This window comes from Temnothorax americanus, unplaced genomic scaffold (assembly GCF_048541705.1).
Source record: "Temnothorax americanus isolate GAGA-0224 unplaced genomic scaffold, ASM4854170v1 Scaffold58, whole genome shotgun sequence".
Classification (NCBI taxonomy): Eukaryota; Metazoa; Arthropoda; class Insecta; order Hymenoptera; family Formicidae; genus Temnothorax; species Temnothorax americanus.
Genome location: NW_027509730.1, coordinates 789,104 through 806,889, shown reverse-complemented (window position 1 = coordinate 806,889; position 17,786 = coordinate 789,104). Strand labels below are relative to the sequence as shown.

At 39.1% G+C, this 17,786-nt stretch overlaps 1 protein-coding gene and 1 long non-coding RNA gene across 2 annotated transcripts; both read left to right on the top strand.

Annotated features, from left to right (window-relative positions):
* The first annotated feature begins 258 nt into the window (after window positions 1–258).
* LOC143904813 (uncharacterized) lies at window positions 259–1,328 on the top strand. Its single transcript, XR_013259047.1, has 2 exons — window positions 259–510; window positions 644–1,328. It is a non-coding gene; the product is annotated as an uncharacterized LOC143904813 (long non-coding RNA).
* Window positions 1,329–12,506: 11,178 nt separating this feature from the next.
* On the top strand, window positions 12,507–17,400 carry LOC143904785 (uncharacterized). Its single transcript, XM_077419710.1, has 2 exons — window positions 12,507–13,722; window positions 13,930–17,400. Exon 2 carries the CDS (start codon window positions 14,551–14,553, stop codon window positions 15,592–15,594), a length of 1,044 nt encoding a protein of 347 aa, XP_077275836.1. The 5' UTR covers window positions 12,507–13,722; window positions 13,930–14,550; the 3' UTR covers window positions 15,595–17,400.
* The last annotated feature ends 386 nt before the right edge of the window (window positions 17,401–17,786 follow it).

Below are 17,786 nucleotides of genomic sequence, written 5' to 3'. Positions count from 1 at the left end.
TTATTCTTTTCCAGTTTTAATCTTTAACATCCAGCTGTATCAAAATAATTCGACTAATAATTTTTATACTATTGCAGTTATATACAAATATTAAATTACAGCACATTTTTTATCTTGACATATTTTTCATAATTTTCAGTACCATTTTCTCATAACTTTTTTTTCACAACTTTGCAAAACCACTTGCGGATGTCATATTGTAGCAGTATTATTTGATTTTTTCTAAGTGTAATTACGTTTACAATGAGCCATGCACGAAAAACCAGGAATGCTCGCACGTGGAGGGTGCTATCTGCACGGATAACATGACATGCGGATGCGCGGCTGAGACGGTGCTGAATATGGACCGCAAGAAGTGTTTGGCGGCCGCCAAAAAGATCCGGGACGAATGCACGGAGTCAATACAGTGCACGGCAACGTTTGAGTTTTTAACTTGCGTCGACAATATGTGCCAGTGCGAGAAGAATATTCATTACGAACACGAGCTGACGAGATGTTTTTCCAACAAAGGTACTTGAGAGTTTTCAACCGATAGTTCTCCCGTAGAATCACGCGTCATGTTTTAAAAAATCCAATTCCAAAAATCTCTTTCTCCGCACCACGTCATAAGAGATAACAATTAATCGTTTTCATCGTTTTGCAGCGATCGGCGATGAGTGCGCGAACAATTACGAGTGTTACCAGGCCGAAGATTTACGAGAACGATCCGTCGATTAAGTTTGTGATGTATAACTCTAACACATGCACGTGCGCCGACAATTACATCTTAAGCGAGAACAAGTGCATGAGCGCCGGTAAGTGAAAACCGATGTATAACACCGCATCTCATCTAAAAAAAAAAAATTAATAATTATTTATGGAAAATGCATTTCGATTTTATTTGTTCTTACTCGCAAATTCTTGCTCTTAACGCATTTTTTACGTTTTTGCAGGCTCGTCCTTCGTTGCGTCCTTGTCAATAATCATCCTTGTAATAACGCTGACTTTCTTTTCATTAAGTGCAAAATACGATTTCTTCGAAGAGGCACACAAGTCGTTAATGGAGTTAAACTTTTATTGATTATAACATCGTGCATGCGCAAGAGAAATTTAATCTCAAGGAAGAAACGCAAGTAGGCCTGCCGTGGTTGAGGAGGCAATTCATTCTCGGATTATTATTTACTTACGGATTATAATTATTTATGTTATCATTTGCGAGACTTTTTTAAAGGACTTTGAAGAATTCCTAAGGAATGCCCGTGAATTTTTCACAGGTAATAATATCACGTTAACGCACACTAATCTTAGTCAAACGATACCTCGCAAATCAAGGTGTATGGAATTCAGAGAACTTCTTCTCTCTCTCTCTCTCTCTCTCTCTCTCTCTATATATATATATATATATATATATATATGTGTATGCGTGTTTGTGGGATTGTGTGATAACAGAGTGAAAAAAAGAAATAGAAAAGAGAGAGCGAGATAAACCTGATTATCCAAGCTTTGATGATAGATTACATCAGCTTTATTGCGTATGTAGATTTGAATGATTGTACTTGCGTTTGATCCGTGATATACTTAAAATGTACAGTAATATATTTAAACGGTTTAGTCGAAACGATATGAATAATAGCGAGGTCTCTTCAAGCGCAATGTAAAAATCGGCCATATTCATCACTTTTATTTTCGTCGTTAATCGCCAAGGTTGTAGTGCATTTCCCGTAACACCGGAATTGCGTAAAATTGGACGCGAAGAAAAAAAGAGCAGCGTGAAAACAAAACAATATCAAGCACCGTTGTAATTACGCAGCAAAATACTCGCGGCGAAGGCGGCGCCAGAGGCTCGAATTATATAGGCGTACCGACGTGTTTAAAGCCTTCTACTCGCGTGCATTTAATTAAAGTGGTCCTTTCGCGGACCCAGCTAGTCAAATAACAGTCCGTCATGAGGTAATTAAAAACAAACATTACACAGCATTCCAATAATTATAATAATATAACATAATTTTACACGGACGATTTAATCGTATTTAATTATTTACTAATTAAAAAAATATTACAATGCGGTTGGACTCGATTTAGGTTAGGTCAGGCATGACAGTACGAGTAAAGCAATATGCGATTGGGGATCCATGCGTTCCCTTTTTATAAAAAGCCACAGATATACATCAACTAACTGTTTTTTTTTGTTCTACTTTTGCGATTGCTTAATGAAAAGTAAGATAAAACGAGCAATAATAACGTTTCTCTGTTGCTTTTCAATACTTATTACTCCAAGATTATAAGTACTTATAGTTAAGTAGTGCGGTTTTAAAAGAACAAATGTCAAATTTTCAAAGCGTATAATATACTAGCTGGTTACCCGGGCTTCGCCCCGGAGAACATATGTAATAAGACACGCAAATATAGTCTCTCTCTCTCTCTCTTTCTCTCTCTCTCTCTCTCTCTCTCTCTCTCTCTCTCTCTCTCTCTGCCATGAGTGTTATCTAGCCGGAATATGTTGATACATAGACACGAGAACTGCATTTCGTACAGAGGTCATCGAAGCCTCGTACGACAGGTAGACATCGGCGACGAACACAAAACGCTGATGTGTGAAAGTGACGTGTTAAAGTGACGAGTCAATTAACTGTCTCTGCCGATATTAGCAGAATAAACGAGAAATATACGCTGAGTATCGATGCTCGGCATGAAAAAAAGCGATAAAAACGGAGGTGATAGCATGCAAGTCCTGTGCTAAGCTTTTATACCATCCAGGTTGTGTATCTAAGCACAAAATTTATGATAGAAACCGCGATTTGGTGTAGTGTCCTGGCCCATTCGAGAAGTTTAAAACAACCTAGCTTCCGAAGCGCGGATTTAGCTCGCGGCTGGTCAGGGTTCGGAGTAGGCGCGGAGGAAGACACAAGACTCGGTTAAAGTATAATACAACAAAATACGGTATTTATTCAGTTACGCGTGAGTACATAGAGATGCTCGCAGGAGCGGAGAATATATATATATACAATAGATCGCGGAGTCGCCGGTTGCGTGCGGTAAGTCGCGGACGCGGTTACAAGATGCGCGTAATCGGTCGCGGACGCGGTTACAATAGCGATATCGCAGAGCGTGCGGACGCCTGGTAACGCGATGACGCACGGAGATCGCCGGGTTTCGCGGACCGGGGCGGGCGTGCGGGCTCGCGGAGGTATTTCGGCGCGGGTGACGCGGTATCGCAGGTTTGGATATCGCGATGGAGCGGGATATCGAGCGGCTAAGACCCTTAGCGGAGATAGAGAAATACTCTCTATCCCCTGGCACCTCGATTCGTGTAGGCGGGAGGCGGCACCGGGTGGCCAAGACCCTTGGCGGGTAAGAGAAGAACTCTCTTACCCTGGTTCACTCCGGTGTCCCAGGTGTTCGGATGGGAAGTCGAGTCAACCGCCTAGATACGTCACTCGGCAGAGGCAGAGAGCTCTCTCTACCTCCGGATTGTTCGACTGGAGGATTGGGATCCGTGAGCAGCGGAATCGGTCGGATCGCTTTGCTGGCTCACGGTGGAATCTCTCACTTAGCGATATTGCTCGGTTTATATATTCGCGGTAGCGCGTCGGCGTGGCGGGGGTATACGCGACGGCAATCGCGCGCGCCGGGATGGAGCGGTGGAGCGTTCGGAAAGTACGGCGCCCTGACGACGCGATTGCGTTCGGTGGCTCTCGGCCGTTTTCGGCACCGCTCGGCGCTCCGAGTCGGTTGCCGCGCTAAGTCCGTTTGCGGACTGATACGCGAGATGGTTAATTTAAAAAAGGGCACATCGTGCTTTGTCTCGCCCGGCGGGTGTTCGGCCGGGCGGCATCCGGCTGATGTTCGCCGGGAATGATGCGTTTTTGGGGCGCATCGTTACAAGTTAATTATTAGTGATGGTGATAAAGTAGCTGATATAAATAAAGCAGTGGCAGCAGCAGGAAGAGCAACGGCACCTGCAAAAATGAGTCCGGCGCCAAGCAGCGGGAATAAAGTAGCAGCCGCGAGTGGAACAGAGGATATTGATAGAAAAATAGATTGGCTTGTAAAAACAGTGAAAGAATTAAAAGATGAGGCAGCATGTAAAAAGGAGATCAAGTCAATGATAAAAAAAATAGTCCGTGAGGAGATGGGAGACATTAAACAGGCATTAATAGAAGAATTGAGAAAAATGTTGACGCAAGGGGCATATGGACTGTCAAGTGGAGCGACAAGAAAATATAGCGATGTAATTAAAGAAAGGAAGAAAGAAAATATCTTGATTATAAAACCAAAAGTACAACAAGAGAGTGAAATTACGAAGAAAACAATTAAAGATAAAATTGATATAACCAAGATGGAAATAGGAATTACCAAATTAAGAAAAGGAAGTAAAGGGACAGTGATCTTAGGATGTGAGACGGAAGAAGAGAAGGATAAGCTAAAGACGACGGTACAAGCGGCAATGGGCGAGGAGGTCAAGGTCTCTGAGCCACAGAAGAGGAAACCAAAGATTAAAATAATAAATGTTGGTGGAGAAGAAATGAAAATGGAGGATGATAAACTGATAGATACAATCAAGAAGCAGAATAGAATTGGCGAAGAATCCTGTATGCACCTAGTGAAGAAAATATTAAGAGGAAAAAATAAGGATACTGAGCAAGGATCCGTAATAATTGAAGTGGATGAAAGCACTCATAATTCACCAATAAACAAAGGAAAAATAAATTTAAAATGGCGAAAGTGTCCTATATCTATATATATAAAGGAAGATGTCCTGACTGACTCACTCACTCACTCACTCACTCACTCACTCATCAACGCCCAGCCCAAACCCCTGAACCGAATTTTTACCAAAAGTATATGAAATAGGGGTAGAATTTTCCGGGGAGTGTCATAATGTGTATAGTTTTTTGTTACCAATTTTCTGGAAACCGGTTTTTTTAATTTTTTTTAATTTTTAGAAAATAATTAACCAAATCTCAAAGAATTGTAGATCAAACAGGGGTAGAATTTTCCGGGGAGTGCTAAAAAGTGTATAATTTTTCGTTACCGATTTTTTTGGAAGCCGGTATCAGAATTTTTTCAAAATTTTCAGGAATTAATTGACCAAATCGCAAAAAATTATATATGAAGTAGGGGTAGAATTTCCCGGAAAGTGCTATAAACTGTATAGTTTTTTGTTACCGATCTTTTTGGGAATCGGTATCTTTTTGGAAATTGGTTTTAAAAGTAATGTATATGAAGTAGGGGTAGAATTTTTCGGGGAGTGTTATAGAATGTATAATTTTTCGTTACCGATTTTTTTGGAAATCGGTATCCGAAAGTAGTATTGACTGTAAAATTTAATAACGTCAAAGGTGGCACTAAATAAGTTTTCACTAAATAATTAATTGCTCGCGACAGTCACGAATTGAAGTGACTGATTTATCAGTTTTGACATATAATATGTGAAAGCAGCAACTTCATAACATAACACAGACAAATGACATAGACACTACGCGGCGCATTGTCGTATATTTTCGCGTTATTAAGATTCAACATCGACCTCTATATCTAGGGCAGCGACATTATCCTTTGGTTTACCCTTGAAACTTGGTGACATTTATGAGTATATGTTCGGCTCAGAAATTCGAGTTCAGAAGTTCGAGCCAAACATATACTCATAAATGTCACCAAGTTTCAAGTTAATCGGCCTCTCACATTCTATATAGATAAGTTGATAATTTCACTCAGTATATGTCAGTTGTTAGTAAATGTCAAAAGAAATATATGGAAATGGAAAATAAAATCTAAAGAAAATGGATATTGAGAAAAAAAATAAGGGTAAAAAAATTAAAAAAATCTATATATATATAAAAATGAATGTGTATGTATGTATGTATGTCCTTTATGCACTCTTAAACTATTCGACTGGTTTTGAAAGTATTGTATATGAAGTAGGGGTAGAATTTTCCGGGGAGTGTTATAGAGTGTATCGTTTTTTATTACCGATCTTTTCGGAAATCGGTATCCGAAATTTCCCCAATTTTTCGAAAAATAATTGATTGAATTTTAAAGAATTGTATATGAATCAGGGGTAAAATTTTCCGGGGAGTGCTATAGAGTGTATAGTTTTTCGTTACCGATCTTCTTGGGAACCGGTATCCGAAATTTTTTCAATTTTTCGGGAAATAATTGACTGAATCTTAAAGAATTGTATATAAAACAGGGGTAGAATTTCCCGGGAAGTGCTATAAACTGTATAGATTTGTGTTACCAATTTTTTTGAGAACCGGTATTCGAAATTTTTCCAATTTTTCGGGAAATAATTGACCAAATTTTAAAAAATTGTCTACATTATAAAGAAAATTTAATTGTTTTTCTCCTTCAAATCCTTCAAATTTTAAATATGTGTATAATTTTTTGTTATCGATTTTTTGGAAACCGGTTTTTCTAATTCTTTCAATGTTTCGGGAAATAATTGACTGAATCTCGAAAAATTGTATATGAAGTGAGGGTAGAATTTTTCGGGGATTGCCATGATGTGTATAATTTTTTGTTACCAATTTTTTTGGAAATAGGTATCAAAAATTTTTTCAATTTTTTGGGAATTAATTGACCGAATCGCAAAGAATTATATATGAAGTAAGGGTAGAATTTTACGGGGAGCGCCATGATGTGTACAGTTTTTGTTACCGATTTTTTTGGAAACCAGTTTTTTTAATTTTTTCAATTTTTCGGGAAATAATTGATGATTGAATCTCAAAGAATTATACATGAAATAGGGACAAAATTTCCCGGGAAGTGCTATAAAGTGTACTATTTTTTGTTACCAATCTTTTTGGAAACCAGTTCCAAATGACCAAATCTCAAAGAGTTGTATAAAAACAGGGAGGGAAAGAAAGAGGGGGAAAGGGTGAGAAAGAGAGAGAGGGAGGGAGAGGGAGAGAGGAGTAAAGGGATAGAGGGAGAGAGGAAGAGAGAGAAAAAAAGAGAGAAAGAGAAAAAAAGAAAAAGAGGGGAGGGGGAAAGAGAGAGAGAGAGAGCACTCACTAAGAAGGGATTTTTAGAAATTTGACCCCTAAGGGGATAAAACGGGGTAAAATGTGTTTTCACGACTTTCTCAATATCTCTTAGGTCCGTTGAGATATCGACTTGGTTTTTGTTTACAAAGGTTACACATACAAGTGCTTTAAAACATTTAAGATTTTGCCTTAATCAACCCCTAAAAGGGCAAATCTAAATTTGAGGGTGAATTATAAAATCCTTCGTATACCGTAGCGAAGCACGGGTGTATCAAGCTAGTTTAATTATATTAGTGTTAGAAGATGTTTTAAATGCTGGGGCTATTACCATATTGCCAAGAATTGCACGAGACAGGAAACATGCTATAAATGTGCAGGAAATCATAAGGCGAATGAATGTACGACGGCGAAGAAGAGGTGTGTAAACTGTACCTATAAGAATCAGACGTACAACTTGAAGATAAATGTTGAACACGAGGCGCTGGATTCGGAATGTCCAACATTTAAGAAAGTATTAGAGGAAGAGAAAAAAAGAGCCGGCTGGGAAGATGTAAAATAGCAACTACAGGGAGAAGCGGAATTACTCTGGTATACAAATGCGCAGAGCTTCTTGGCGCATAAGGATGAAATTCAACATCAGATTATGAAGAGGGTGAATCCTGCGATTCTAGCGTTTTCCGAGACTAGATTGACTGTACAAATTGAGGATAGTGAGGTCAATGTACCGGGGTATTGTATAGTTAGATGTGATGCTGAAAATAGAAACACAGGAGGAGTACTGTTATATATATATATAACGTTATAATATATATATAGTTATTAGATCTTCAACCGTATCTTCCAAAAATCTCACAAAATCGCCATTTGACGCACTTGGCGAATGATACACTACTGCTATCATACCTATATATATATATATATATATATATATATATATATATATATATAACATATATATATATATATATGTTAGGGATGATATTAAATTTAAAATAGTTGATAAGAAAAAGATAGTGTCAAATTGTTGGTGCGTGGTGGTAGAAATAAGAGAGAATTTGTATAAAAGTATGATAGCAGTAGTATATCATTCGCCGAGTGCGTCAAATGGCGATTTTGTGAGATTTTTGGAAAATACGGTTGAAAATCTAATAATAAGGTATGACTGTATAGTGATAGGGGACTTTAATATAGATATAATGGTAGATTCATTTTACACAAAGAAATTATTAACGGTAATGCAAAACCTAGGGATGAGGCAATACGTTGATTGTCCAACGAGAGTTGGATTACAAAAGATAGTCGAACAATGATAGATTTAATTTTTTCGAATAAAGAAATAAAAGTACAAGTGAATGAGAAACCGAAAATAACGGACCATGCATGACTAAAAATAGAATCTAATATGAATAAAAAGAGAAATAAATAGAAACTTGCACATTGTTTCCTCGTAGTTTTTAATTGTGCAAGTAGAAACTTGCACATTGCTTCCTCATAGTTCCTAAGTGTGCAAGTTTTTATTTTATTCGAGGTATAATTATCGGTATTTATTTGTTTTGGCTTCCTCATAGAGGAAGCTTTGTTAGCAAAGGTTCTGATTTCACACTTAACTCTTTTGGGGACTGCGTAAATAATTATATACATTCACTAAAAAATACTAAAAATACTTGTCCACTTAAAAACTAAAACAATACTTTATCGATAAAAAAAATCAGCCCGATATTATAAATATTTGAGATAGCGATTTATTTTTAATTCTATTATATTTTCCAGTCTTTTCTACCCCTATTTCATATATAATTGGTTAAAATTTGGTTGATCAGATCAAGTTTTATAAAGCTTCTATGTATGTACGAATTCTTCGAAATTTCAAATGTGTGTAATACGAGATCTGATCAATCAAATTTTAATGAATTATATATGAAATAGGGGTAGAAAAAACTGGAAAATATAATAAAATTAAAAATTAATCGCTATCTCAAATATTGAGAAAGCGGCAGCGTAAAACACATTTTTCAAAAAAAGGAAAATCTGCATAAAATCTATACCGGTAGACCGATTTCAATAAAATTTGAGGAGGACATACTTTCTATGATACTCTATTTGTGTGCAAAAATTCAAACTGGTATCTAAAAAATTGTAGAAGTAGATGCGTGTACAAAAATCCGTACACACACACACACACACACACATACATACATACTTCCGGACATTTTTTACTAATATGATTTTTCGACATTTTAGAACATTCTAAACCTATTTCCATCAAAATCTCGAAAAAAAATTTTTTCACCATTACAAAGCTTCCTCTATGAGGAAGCAATAAAGAATTTAGAGGCAGGGACTATAGTAAATTTAATGTAGATGAATTTCTTAGAATAATGGAAGAAAGAACTGAGCAAGGTCAAGGGCTAGATATAAGTATAAGGGCGGAGAGATTTGTTAATAGTATAGTAAGTGTAATAGGGATACTGTAGCACCTAAGAAAAAGTTTAAGATTCCGAAAATATGGGAAGGGAAAATGTGGTATTCAGATGAAATTAGAATGGCAGCAGATAGAAGGGATGAGGCTCACAGTAGAGCAATAAGCTCAGGAAAAGAACAGGACTGGGGATTTTTCAAGAATGAAAGAAATGCAGTAGTTAAACTTATTAGGGCAAAAAAGAAAGAATATTATGAGAATATGATAGATAATAATAGGAGTGATCCTACAAAAAAGTGGAAAACTTTGAAAGAATTAATTAAAGGTGAGCAAAGGGGTTCAGAGAACATCGATAATGTAGATTTTGAAATATTAGAAGACATAGAAGAATGCAATATAGCTGATAAATTTAATATATATTATGTAAAAAGTATTAGCAACATTGTGCAATCTATTAGTAATAAGGGGATAGAAGGCACAGGTAGGAGACCTATTTATGTAATCGAGAATAAAGGAATTATGGAAAATTTTGAGCCAATTAGTGCAAGTGATCTGGAACAAATTGTTAGGAAACTACCACGAAAGAACGGAACAGAGGAAGGGATAAATAGTGATATACTGAAAATGGTGCTACCTGTGATAAAAGATGAGTTTGTAGGGGTAATAAATGATTCGCTTAGGACAGGTAAATTTCCAGAAAAATGGAAAACATCCACGATAATACCGATACCAAAGGTAAACAAACCAAAAAAGCGAGCGAGTATGGACCGATCAATATGTTACCGATATATGAAAAAGTATTAGAGTTTATAGTTGTAAAAAAACAGTTGGAAAAATTTCTAGAACACAATGAAATAATAACCGAATACCAATCAAGATTTAGGAAACAGCAGTCGTGTGAGACAGCAATTCAAAGTTTTATCGAAAAATGAAAGTTGATAATTGAGGAGAAAAAAATAGTGGGGGTGTTATTCCTGGATCTTAGGAGAGCGTTTGAGACAATAGATAGGGTAAGATTAGTGGAAAAATTATATCAGTATGGAATAAGAGGAGTGGTACTGTTAGATTCAATGATATATGTTCTGAAATAATTGATACAGTATATGGCGTGCCACAGGGATCAGTATTAGGACCTCTATTGTTTATTTTATATATAAATGATATAGTTAAAGTCTGTCTGGAGAGAAGTATATTTATATTATTTGCAGATGACACGACCGCAAGTGTAACAAGAGAAAGTTGTGAGGAATTAGAAATAAAACTAAATATGGTGCTCGGTATACTTGAAGAATGGATGAATGTAAATATGTTAAAAATGAATGCAAATAAGACCAAATATATGATAGTTAGAAGTATAAGGAAAGAAATAAAAACAGACATAATAGTAAAAAGTTTGGATGGAACTATAATTGAGCGTGTCGAGATAGCGAAATATCTGGGTGTAATGATCGATAGTAAACTCCGTTGGGAGAATCACTGTGATTATATGTTAAAGAAAATAGGGAAAAAAGTGAGTTTTCTGAATAGAATAGGAAATGATATATCGGCGTACACTCGATGTACTGTGTATAAGTTTATCATAGCGCCTCACTTTGAATATTGCGCAACGATGTTAATAGGCATGGGTGAGACGCAACTGAATCGACTGCAAGTGACACAAAACCGTGCCATGAGAGTCATACTGCAATGCTCGCGATATACAAAGGTAGAATTGATGCTGCAAACCCTTAAGTTTATGAATGTAAGACAGAGGCTAATGTACAATGTATGTATTTTTATTTTTAAGATAGTAAGAGGCTTAATGCCAAAACATTTAAGTAATAGGATAGAAATAGTAGGAGATGTGAATGGACGGCAAACGAGGTAGACTGAGAATATTAGAATTCAATATCGCAGGACGAGAAGCGCACAAAAAAGTATATTTTATGAAGGTTTGAACATGTATAACGCCCTGCCGATAAAAATTAAGCAATGCGAAGGAATTGAACCTTTCAAACGTAGGTTAAGAGAATATACTGTACACTCAACGTCATTAATGCCTGGTGCACTAAAGTTGATGCATTTTGGAACGCATTCAAAACGCGTGCAACGTTCTAACTATTCGTGCACCGTGACTGATCGAGAAACGGCAACGCTGTCCTCAGCTGTCTTTTGGCGCACATATTTTGACACAACGACGACGTAAGTTTGAAATAAATATACAAAGTGACAAGATATATTTTTAATTTATTTCAATTATATATATATATATATATATATATAGTTGTGGCAAAATTTTAAATAAATAGCTCAAATTTCGGAAACTGTCGCCTGACGCCAAGAATCTTAATGTACTGCTAGTCTTTCTTTGGTTGATACAGGTTTTTTGAAATGAGTGCTTTGTTTAGCAATTTGGGGTCCTATCAAATTGAGAAGAAATTCAAAATCCTCTGCCGACATTCTACAAAAATTCTCAAATTTCTCACTCCTCTTCACATTATTGAGCAATACAGTTCCACTATGTCTAAAATAAAAAATGTTGTTAATGAAGTAATTTGGTCTTACCGTGATTGAGAAATGTCTTATTTCAAAACTTGCAATACTGATTTTATTAACTAACCTATTGAATAGTGGTTTGATCCACCATCTCCGCTTTCTTCTTTTCATTTTCTTCTTTGCAATTAAAATATATATTGCACTCGCAATTGCAACGTCACTATCATCGCTATCGCTCATGATCGAAACTTATTACGCAAAAATGTACTCTGGATAATAAAAGTAAATGTTCTTTCCTCGGTGTCTTCTTTTATTTGGATACAGATTGCCGAATCATAAACAAATCGAAATCGCGAATCACAAATGATAAACCATGAATGCGAACGATACGAATCTGTACGAATGGCGAACCGCGACATTGGCGAACGATACGAATCTATACGAATCTTCGACGCCAGACTATGCGCGATTCGTGATTCATACGAATCTTTACGAATGGCGAACCGCGAATCACGAACCACGAATCGCGCATAATCTGTCCCCATCTTTACACTATTTATTTATAAACATTTTTGAATTTTTTTTTAATGCGATATTTCGACGTTTTAGAACATAAGAAACACATTGCCATCAAAAACTATACACTCAAAAAAAAAAATTGTTGCAATAGTCAATTTTTATTGGCTGCATAAAAGTTTTCTGCTACAACTATTTAATTTTTGAAGCAGCAAATCTCAATGTCAATTTATGATTTTAGATAGGCCAACGTAACCAACTTTCAAAGGTAGTAAGTAGTTGGCTCATTAGGCAATTTCTTAGCTGCGGTAACCTTACCGACAAGGTTGATAATACAGTTGGCCGGGCTAGCAAACTCAAATTTGTCGTGCAAGCGCTCGGCGATAGGAGTTTGTTTTCGTGATGCTCGCCGGGCTGCTGCGGTGCGACGCCGCGGCGCCGGGCTCTTTCCCGCGTAAATAACGGATCAGAAGCCTTACGGTTACGCATCATGCGGAAAATACGTGCCATGGTACTCTAGCCCATACCATAGCCTGCTCCAGCCTAAGATCTATCGGAGAGACGAAATCGCACGCACGTTCGCAGTAAATAGTGTGAGGGAAAAAGGAAGAGAGAGAAAGAGAGAGAGAGAAAGAGAGAGAGAGAGAGAGAGAGAGAGAGAGAGAGAGACCGGCGGAAAAGTATTTCTAAGTGCGGTGCCAGACTGTTGCGCGATTCGCAGTAATTCGTAATTATTCGTTTCGTTTTTTCTGCTGAACGTAGCCATTTGACAATCACCATTATGGCAGACGAGTGGACAATTAATATATTAAAGAAATTGGAATTTTCATCTTATGAAGCAATATTTAAAGGTAAGTTTATACGGAAGTTTTTCGATAGCAGGTTTTTTATTTATTATATTATTTGTAGTATAGATTGTTTGTATTTCTTTGTCTGTCTATGATATTATTACTAAACATTTTTAATAATTTAGAAACACAATGCTTTTACATTTTCATTTTATTGTTTAAAATTTTTGTTTTATTGTAAACTTTTTTTTAGAACATGAAATAGATAAGAATAGCTTTTTAAAACTAAAGGAAGAGCACATACGTCTTTTGGCCCACAAGTTAAATTTTTGAACTTATGGGCAATTTAGTGTCTTCATCAATAAAGGTAGAATATATGTTCTTTGTTAGTTTTAAATTATTCATTTAATCTTTCACGCTTTTTTTCGCTTTTATTTTCTATTTCAGGTTGAAAATGCAGAAATTCTGGAAGATAGAGCTATTGAGACAATAAATGCCATTGTTGCTGCCGATGGTAGTCTTGTTGAAAAATTATTCGATGCTGAAGAATAAAAAGGTAACGAAGAATTACCAGTTAATGAGCAATTACCTACTGATCTCCTGTCAATACAGACTGAGGTATCACAGTCACAGCAAGTAAAACGTTGCAAGAAAAATTTTTTTAATAAAAACCGAAAACATACTTGTGTTTCAAATATAAGTCCTTATTAAATATTGCCATTATTTAAAGTAATAAAAAATTACAAGTTAAATATTGTTGTAGGATGTAAGGCTTTATCTTGAACAAACAAGTGATAGCAAGAGCTATTTTGGTCTGTATAAAAAACAAGGCTTCGACAACGCTCTGAGATCAGATTTAGCAAAATATATAATAACAGCAGAGTTAGCTAGTGATCCGAACAAACGGTGAGTGTGGTGCAATAATCTGCTGTTCAAATTATTTCACAGTTACTATAATAGTAATTACTAATTACTATGAATATAAACAAAATTATTGATATTGTTGCGCCCGTGCCGAGACGCCCGGTAGAGGCCCAAAAAGCAGTCGCGAAGCGCTGCGTGACGTCAAGCCTTGACGACCAGCTGTTGCGTTTGTTTGTTTACTTCTGCCGTCTGTCAGATTCTCCGCCGGGCCTTCGAACCGTTCAGATGTGTTCATGAGCCATTGTTCTATTACATTACTGCATTAAACGAGTTCTTTTCTATTTGTGTGAGTTTATTCCCGGTAACGGGATTGCGCGCCGCGTTCGCGAGTGAGTGCGTGAAGGTGTGTGCTGCGAACGCGCGGTCGAGCGCAACATTTTGGGGGCTCGTCCGGGATTGAACGGATCGTTCGGACGAGCGAGGACTAGACGAGAGACGAGCGACGGGCTACGATTTCCTTATGGCTGCAAGGAAACGACTCCGAGTAGCGACTCCACAGTCGGATGCTGCGAAGATGACGTCGGAGGTGGTGACCCTCCAGGCGGTGATACGAGAGGTCCGGCTCCTGCGCGAGGAACAGGCGCGGAGAGAGAGGGAGTACGCCGAGACGTTCCGCCGGCAGGAAGAGGAGCTCCGTCTTCTCCGAGAGACGAACTCCGGCGCACAGCTAAGTCACTCTTATAATAGAGTATCTGGGGACTCGGGGACGCGAGTCGCAAGCAGCGCGGGGGCGCAAGTCATACGCGGAAGTATCGCGATCTCGAACGGCGCGGAAGCGCGAGACGCACACGCGAGTCAGGGGGACGCGATCCCGAGCGGCGCGGGGACGCGAGACGCGTACGCGAGCGAAAGGGGCGCGATCCCGAGCGCCGTGGTAGCGCGAGTCGCGCATGCGGGGGAAAGAGACGTGAACTCGAGCGGCGTGGGAACGCGAATACACGCGAGTGATAGTGTCGCGGTAGCGAGTGCCGACCTGGGGTATAAACTGAAACCCGACACGTACGACGGAACGACCCCGTTACAGGAATATTTCTCGCAATTGAGTTTGATCGCGCGTGCGAACCATTGGGATGACGCCACAAAAACGATCGCGTTGGCTTCGAGCCTGAGAGGAAAGGCACGCTCGGTCTTGGAAACGGTTCAAGATGTCGAGCGGTTAGATTTCGCGGAACTTAAAACAAAACTTGTGTTGCGTTTCGGGGAGGGACGACAATCACAGAACTGTTACGTCGCGTTTACGAACCGTAAACAAAAATTCGGGGAGGATTTGGCGACACTCGGATCCGAAATGGACAAACTTTCACGCCTGGCGTACCCCAAGTGCCTATATGAGCTTCGTGACAAAATCGCGTGCGCGCAATTTGTTACGGCCGTTTCCGATAATTTCATTCGGCGAGCGCTTCAGAATGAAGGAATAACTTCCCTGAATGTGGCCGTTGAAAGGGCCAAGGCGCTGAAAACTCTTCAGGGGGATGATTCCAAAAGAAATGAAAAAAAATTTTAATAAAAATCCTGGCGGTGCCCGGGGGGAGTGTTGGACTTGCGGTAAAACTGGGCATTTTCGATCGGAATGCCCCAATGAGGGAAGCGCGGTTTAGTTAAGCTTGGTGGGGTGGGCTTAATTTTAAATAAAATGTAAAATGTGTTTGATTTTTTTTAACTTTTTACAGCGATGTTGTTCTTTGTTTCTGTGCGTCGTATGACTTTTTGTTTTAGAGGAAATCGACGGCATGTGTTGGAGATTTCGATAGGAGTCTCCACGTATGGCAGATCGACAGGCAGAACTCCCAATCCGAAGTGGACCGCCTGCCCACGGTTTTTGACCCGTGGTTTTTCCGTGGGCCATAGGGCGAATGCCGGGCGGGGACCTGGGGAGCCCTGCGGGACGCAGGGTCCACGGGAAGTTTCCACCCCCCCTTGTCCGAAGATTTTGCGGAAGAGCAGCGGTCGAGGAAGAGGACGTCATTTCGGAGTACCGAAGGACTCGAGGGCGAGACAGTGCGGACGGCCCTCCTGAAGACGGCTTGGGGGAGTCTGGCCAGCTCTTCCCAGAGGTCGAGTGTGAGGAGAAGGTCGTGGCGGCAAGAAGCTGTACTCGTCTTGGCGCAGCTCCCCTTTGATTGTCGGGGCGACAATCTAGGAAAAGGGAGGGCAGTGTTGCGCCCGTGCCGAGACGCCCGGTAGAGGCCCGAAAAGCAGTCGCGAAGCGCTGCGTGACGTCGAGCCTTGACGACCAGCTGTTGCGTTTGTTTGTTTACTTCTGCCGTCTGTCAGATTCTCCGCCGGACCTTCGAACCGTTCAGATGTGTTCATGAGCCATTATTCTATTACATTACTGCATTAAACGAGTTCTTTTCTATTTGTGTGATTTTATTTCCGGTAACGGGATTGCGCGCCGCGTTCGCGAGTGAGTGCGTGAAGGTGTGTGCTGCAAACGCGCGGTCGAGCGCAACAATATATATTGTGACGTGACAAGTCGCGTCTACTTCCCGGACGGGCTCGGCCAAGGGGAATTCGGGGGTGCCTCCTCGTCGGAGCGAAAGTGGGCGGTTGCGTACTATTAATTGGTTTAATTAGCGTTTAAGTTTTAAGGGATCGCCAGTGGTGACCGGAGTCAGCCTATAACGGCCGCGAGCCGCAACGAGGAAGAGCTGTCAGGGCTAAGGAAGCGGCCGAGAGACACGGTCGGCAGTCGGGTCGCCCGGACCTCCCCGCAAGCGCATTTGAGTGCCGCCGGCCGGAGGCCCCTCCGCACTCGGTCACAATAGAGGCAGGAGAGGAATCGAGAAGCTGCCGGCGGACGGGGCCAAGGCCCGGCCAGCCTGACTCCGAACGCCGGCTCAATCATCGCGGCGGCCGGACAGCCGGTTGATTTAAAAAGCCCGCGCCGAGTCGGAGGTAGTTGGAGTGGCGCCGCCGGAAGGAGAGGCGCGCGAGAAGCCGAGACGCCGATGAGAGCGCCCTAGAGTCGGAGTGGCGCCACCGGAAGAAGCGGCGCACGAGCATACGAAATAGTACCATAAATTACAATGCTTTTAAATCAAAAAATTATTGCAAGTAGTATTTCATGAAAAACTACAATTTAATAAAAAATAGTACAAAAATCTACAAATTTTAAAAATTTAAGAAGAAACAAAATCTTAAAAAATTAAAACATCTTTTTACTTGTAAAATACTACAATTATTTATAAATGACTATAGACATCTACCACAATTTACGTATCGTAAAACTGTGCAACTTAGAATCTAATTCAGTTTTTAGTTTTTTATAAAATACTACAATTTTGTACGAATAGTAACAAATACCGATTTGTTTGTATAGCTCATAAATGTATTACAATTATGGCTAATTAAAATTTGTACTTTTTAGTTAAATGTTACAAGTTTTTACACAAATCTCCCAAAATTTATGTATTATTAATAACTCTTTAATTTGCAGAAGTCAAAATACTTATGTTTTTCTTTTTGTATAGTTTGCTGTAAGACCCAATAGAAAAATACACAAATGTACAATTTTTTACTTTATTAAATTTCTGACTCGTGAATGATTGTAATTTCGCATATAATACTACAAGGTCCTATATAAAAAAACAAAATTCTTAGCTTTTTACAAATCGTGAATCCATGAAAATCTACATGTATTCGCTTTTTTAGATTTTTATAAGATACTACAATTTTCCATGGAAAGGTTGAAAG

What these genes read in the sequence shown, in the direction of transcription:
- LOC143904785 (XM_077419710.1), top strand. Translation starts at nt 14,551, where the DNA reads ATGGCTGCAAGGAAACGACTCCGAGTAGCGACTCCACAGTCGGATGCT.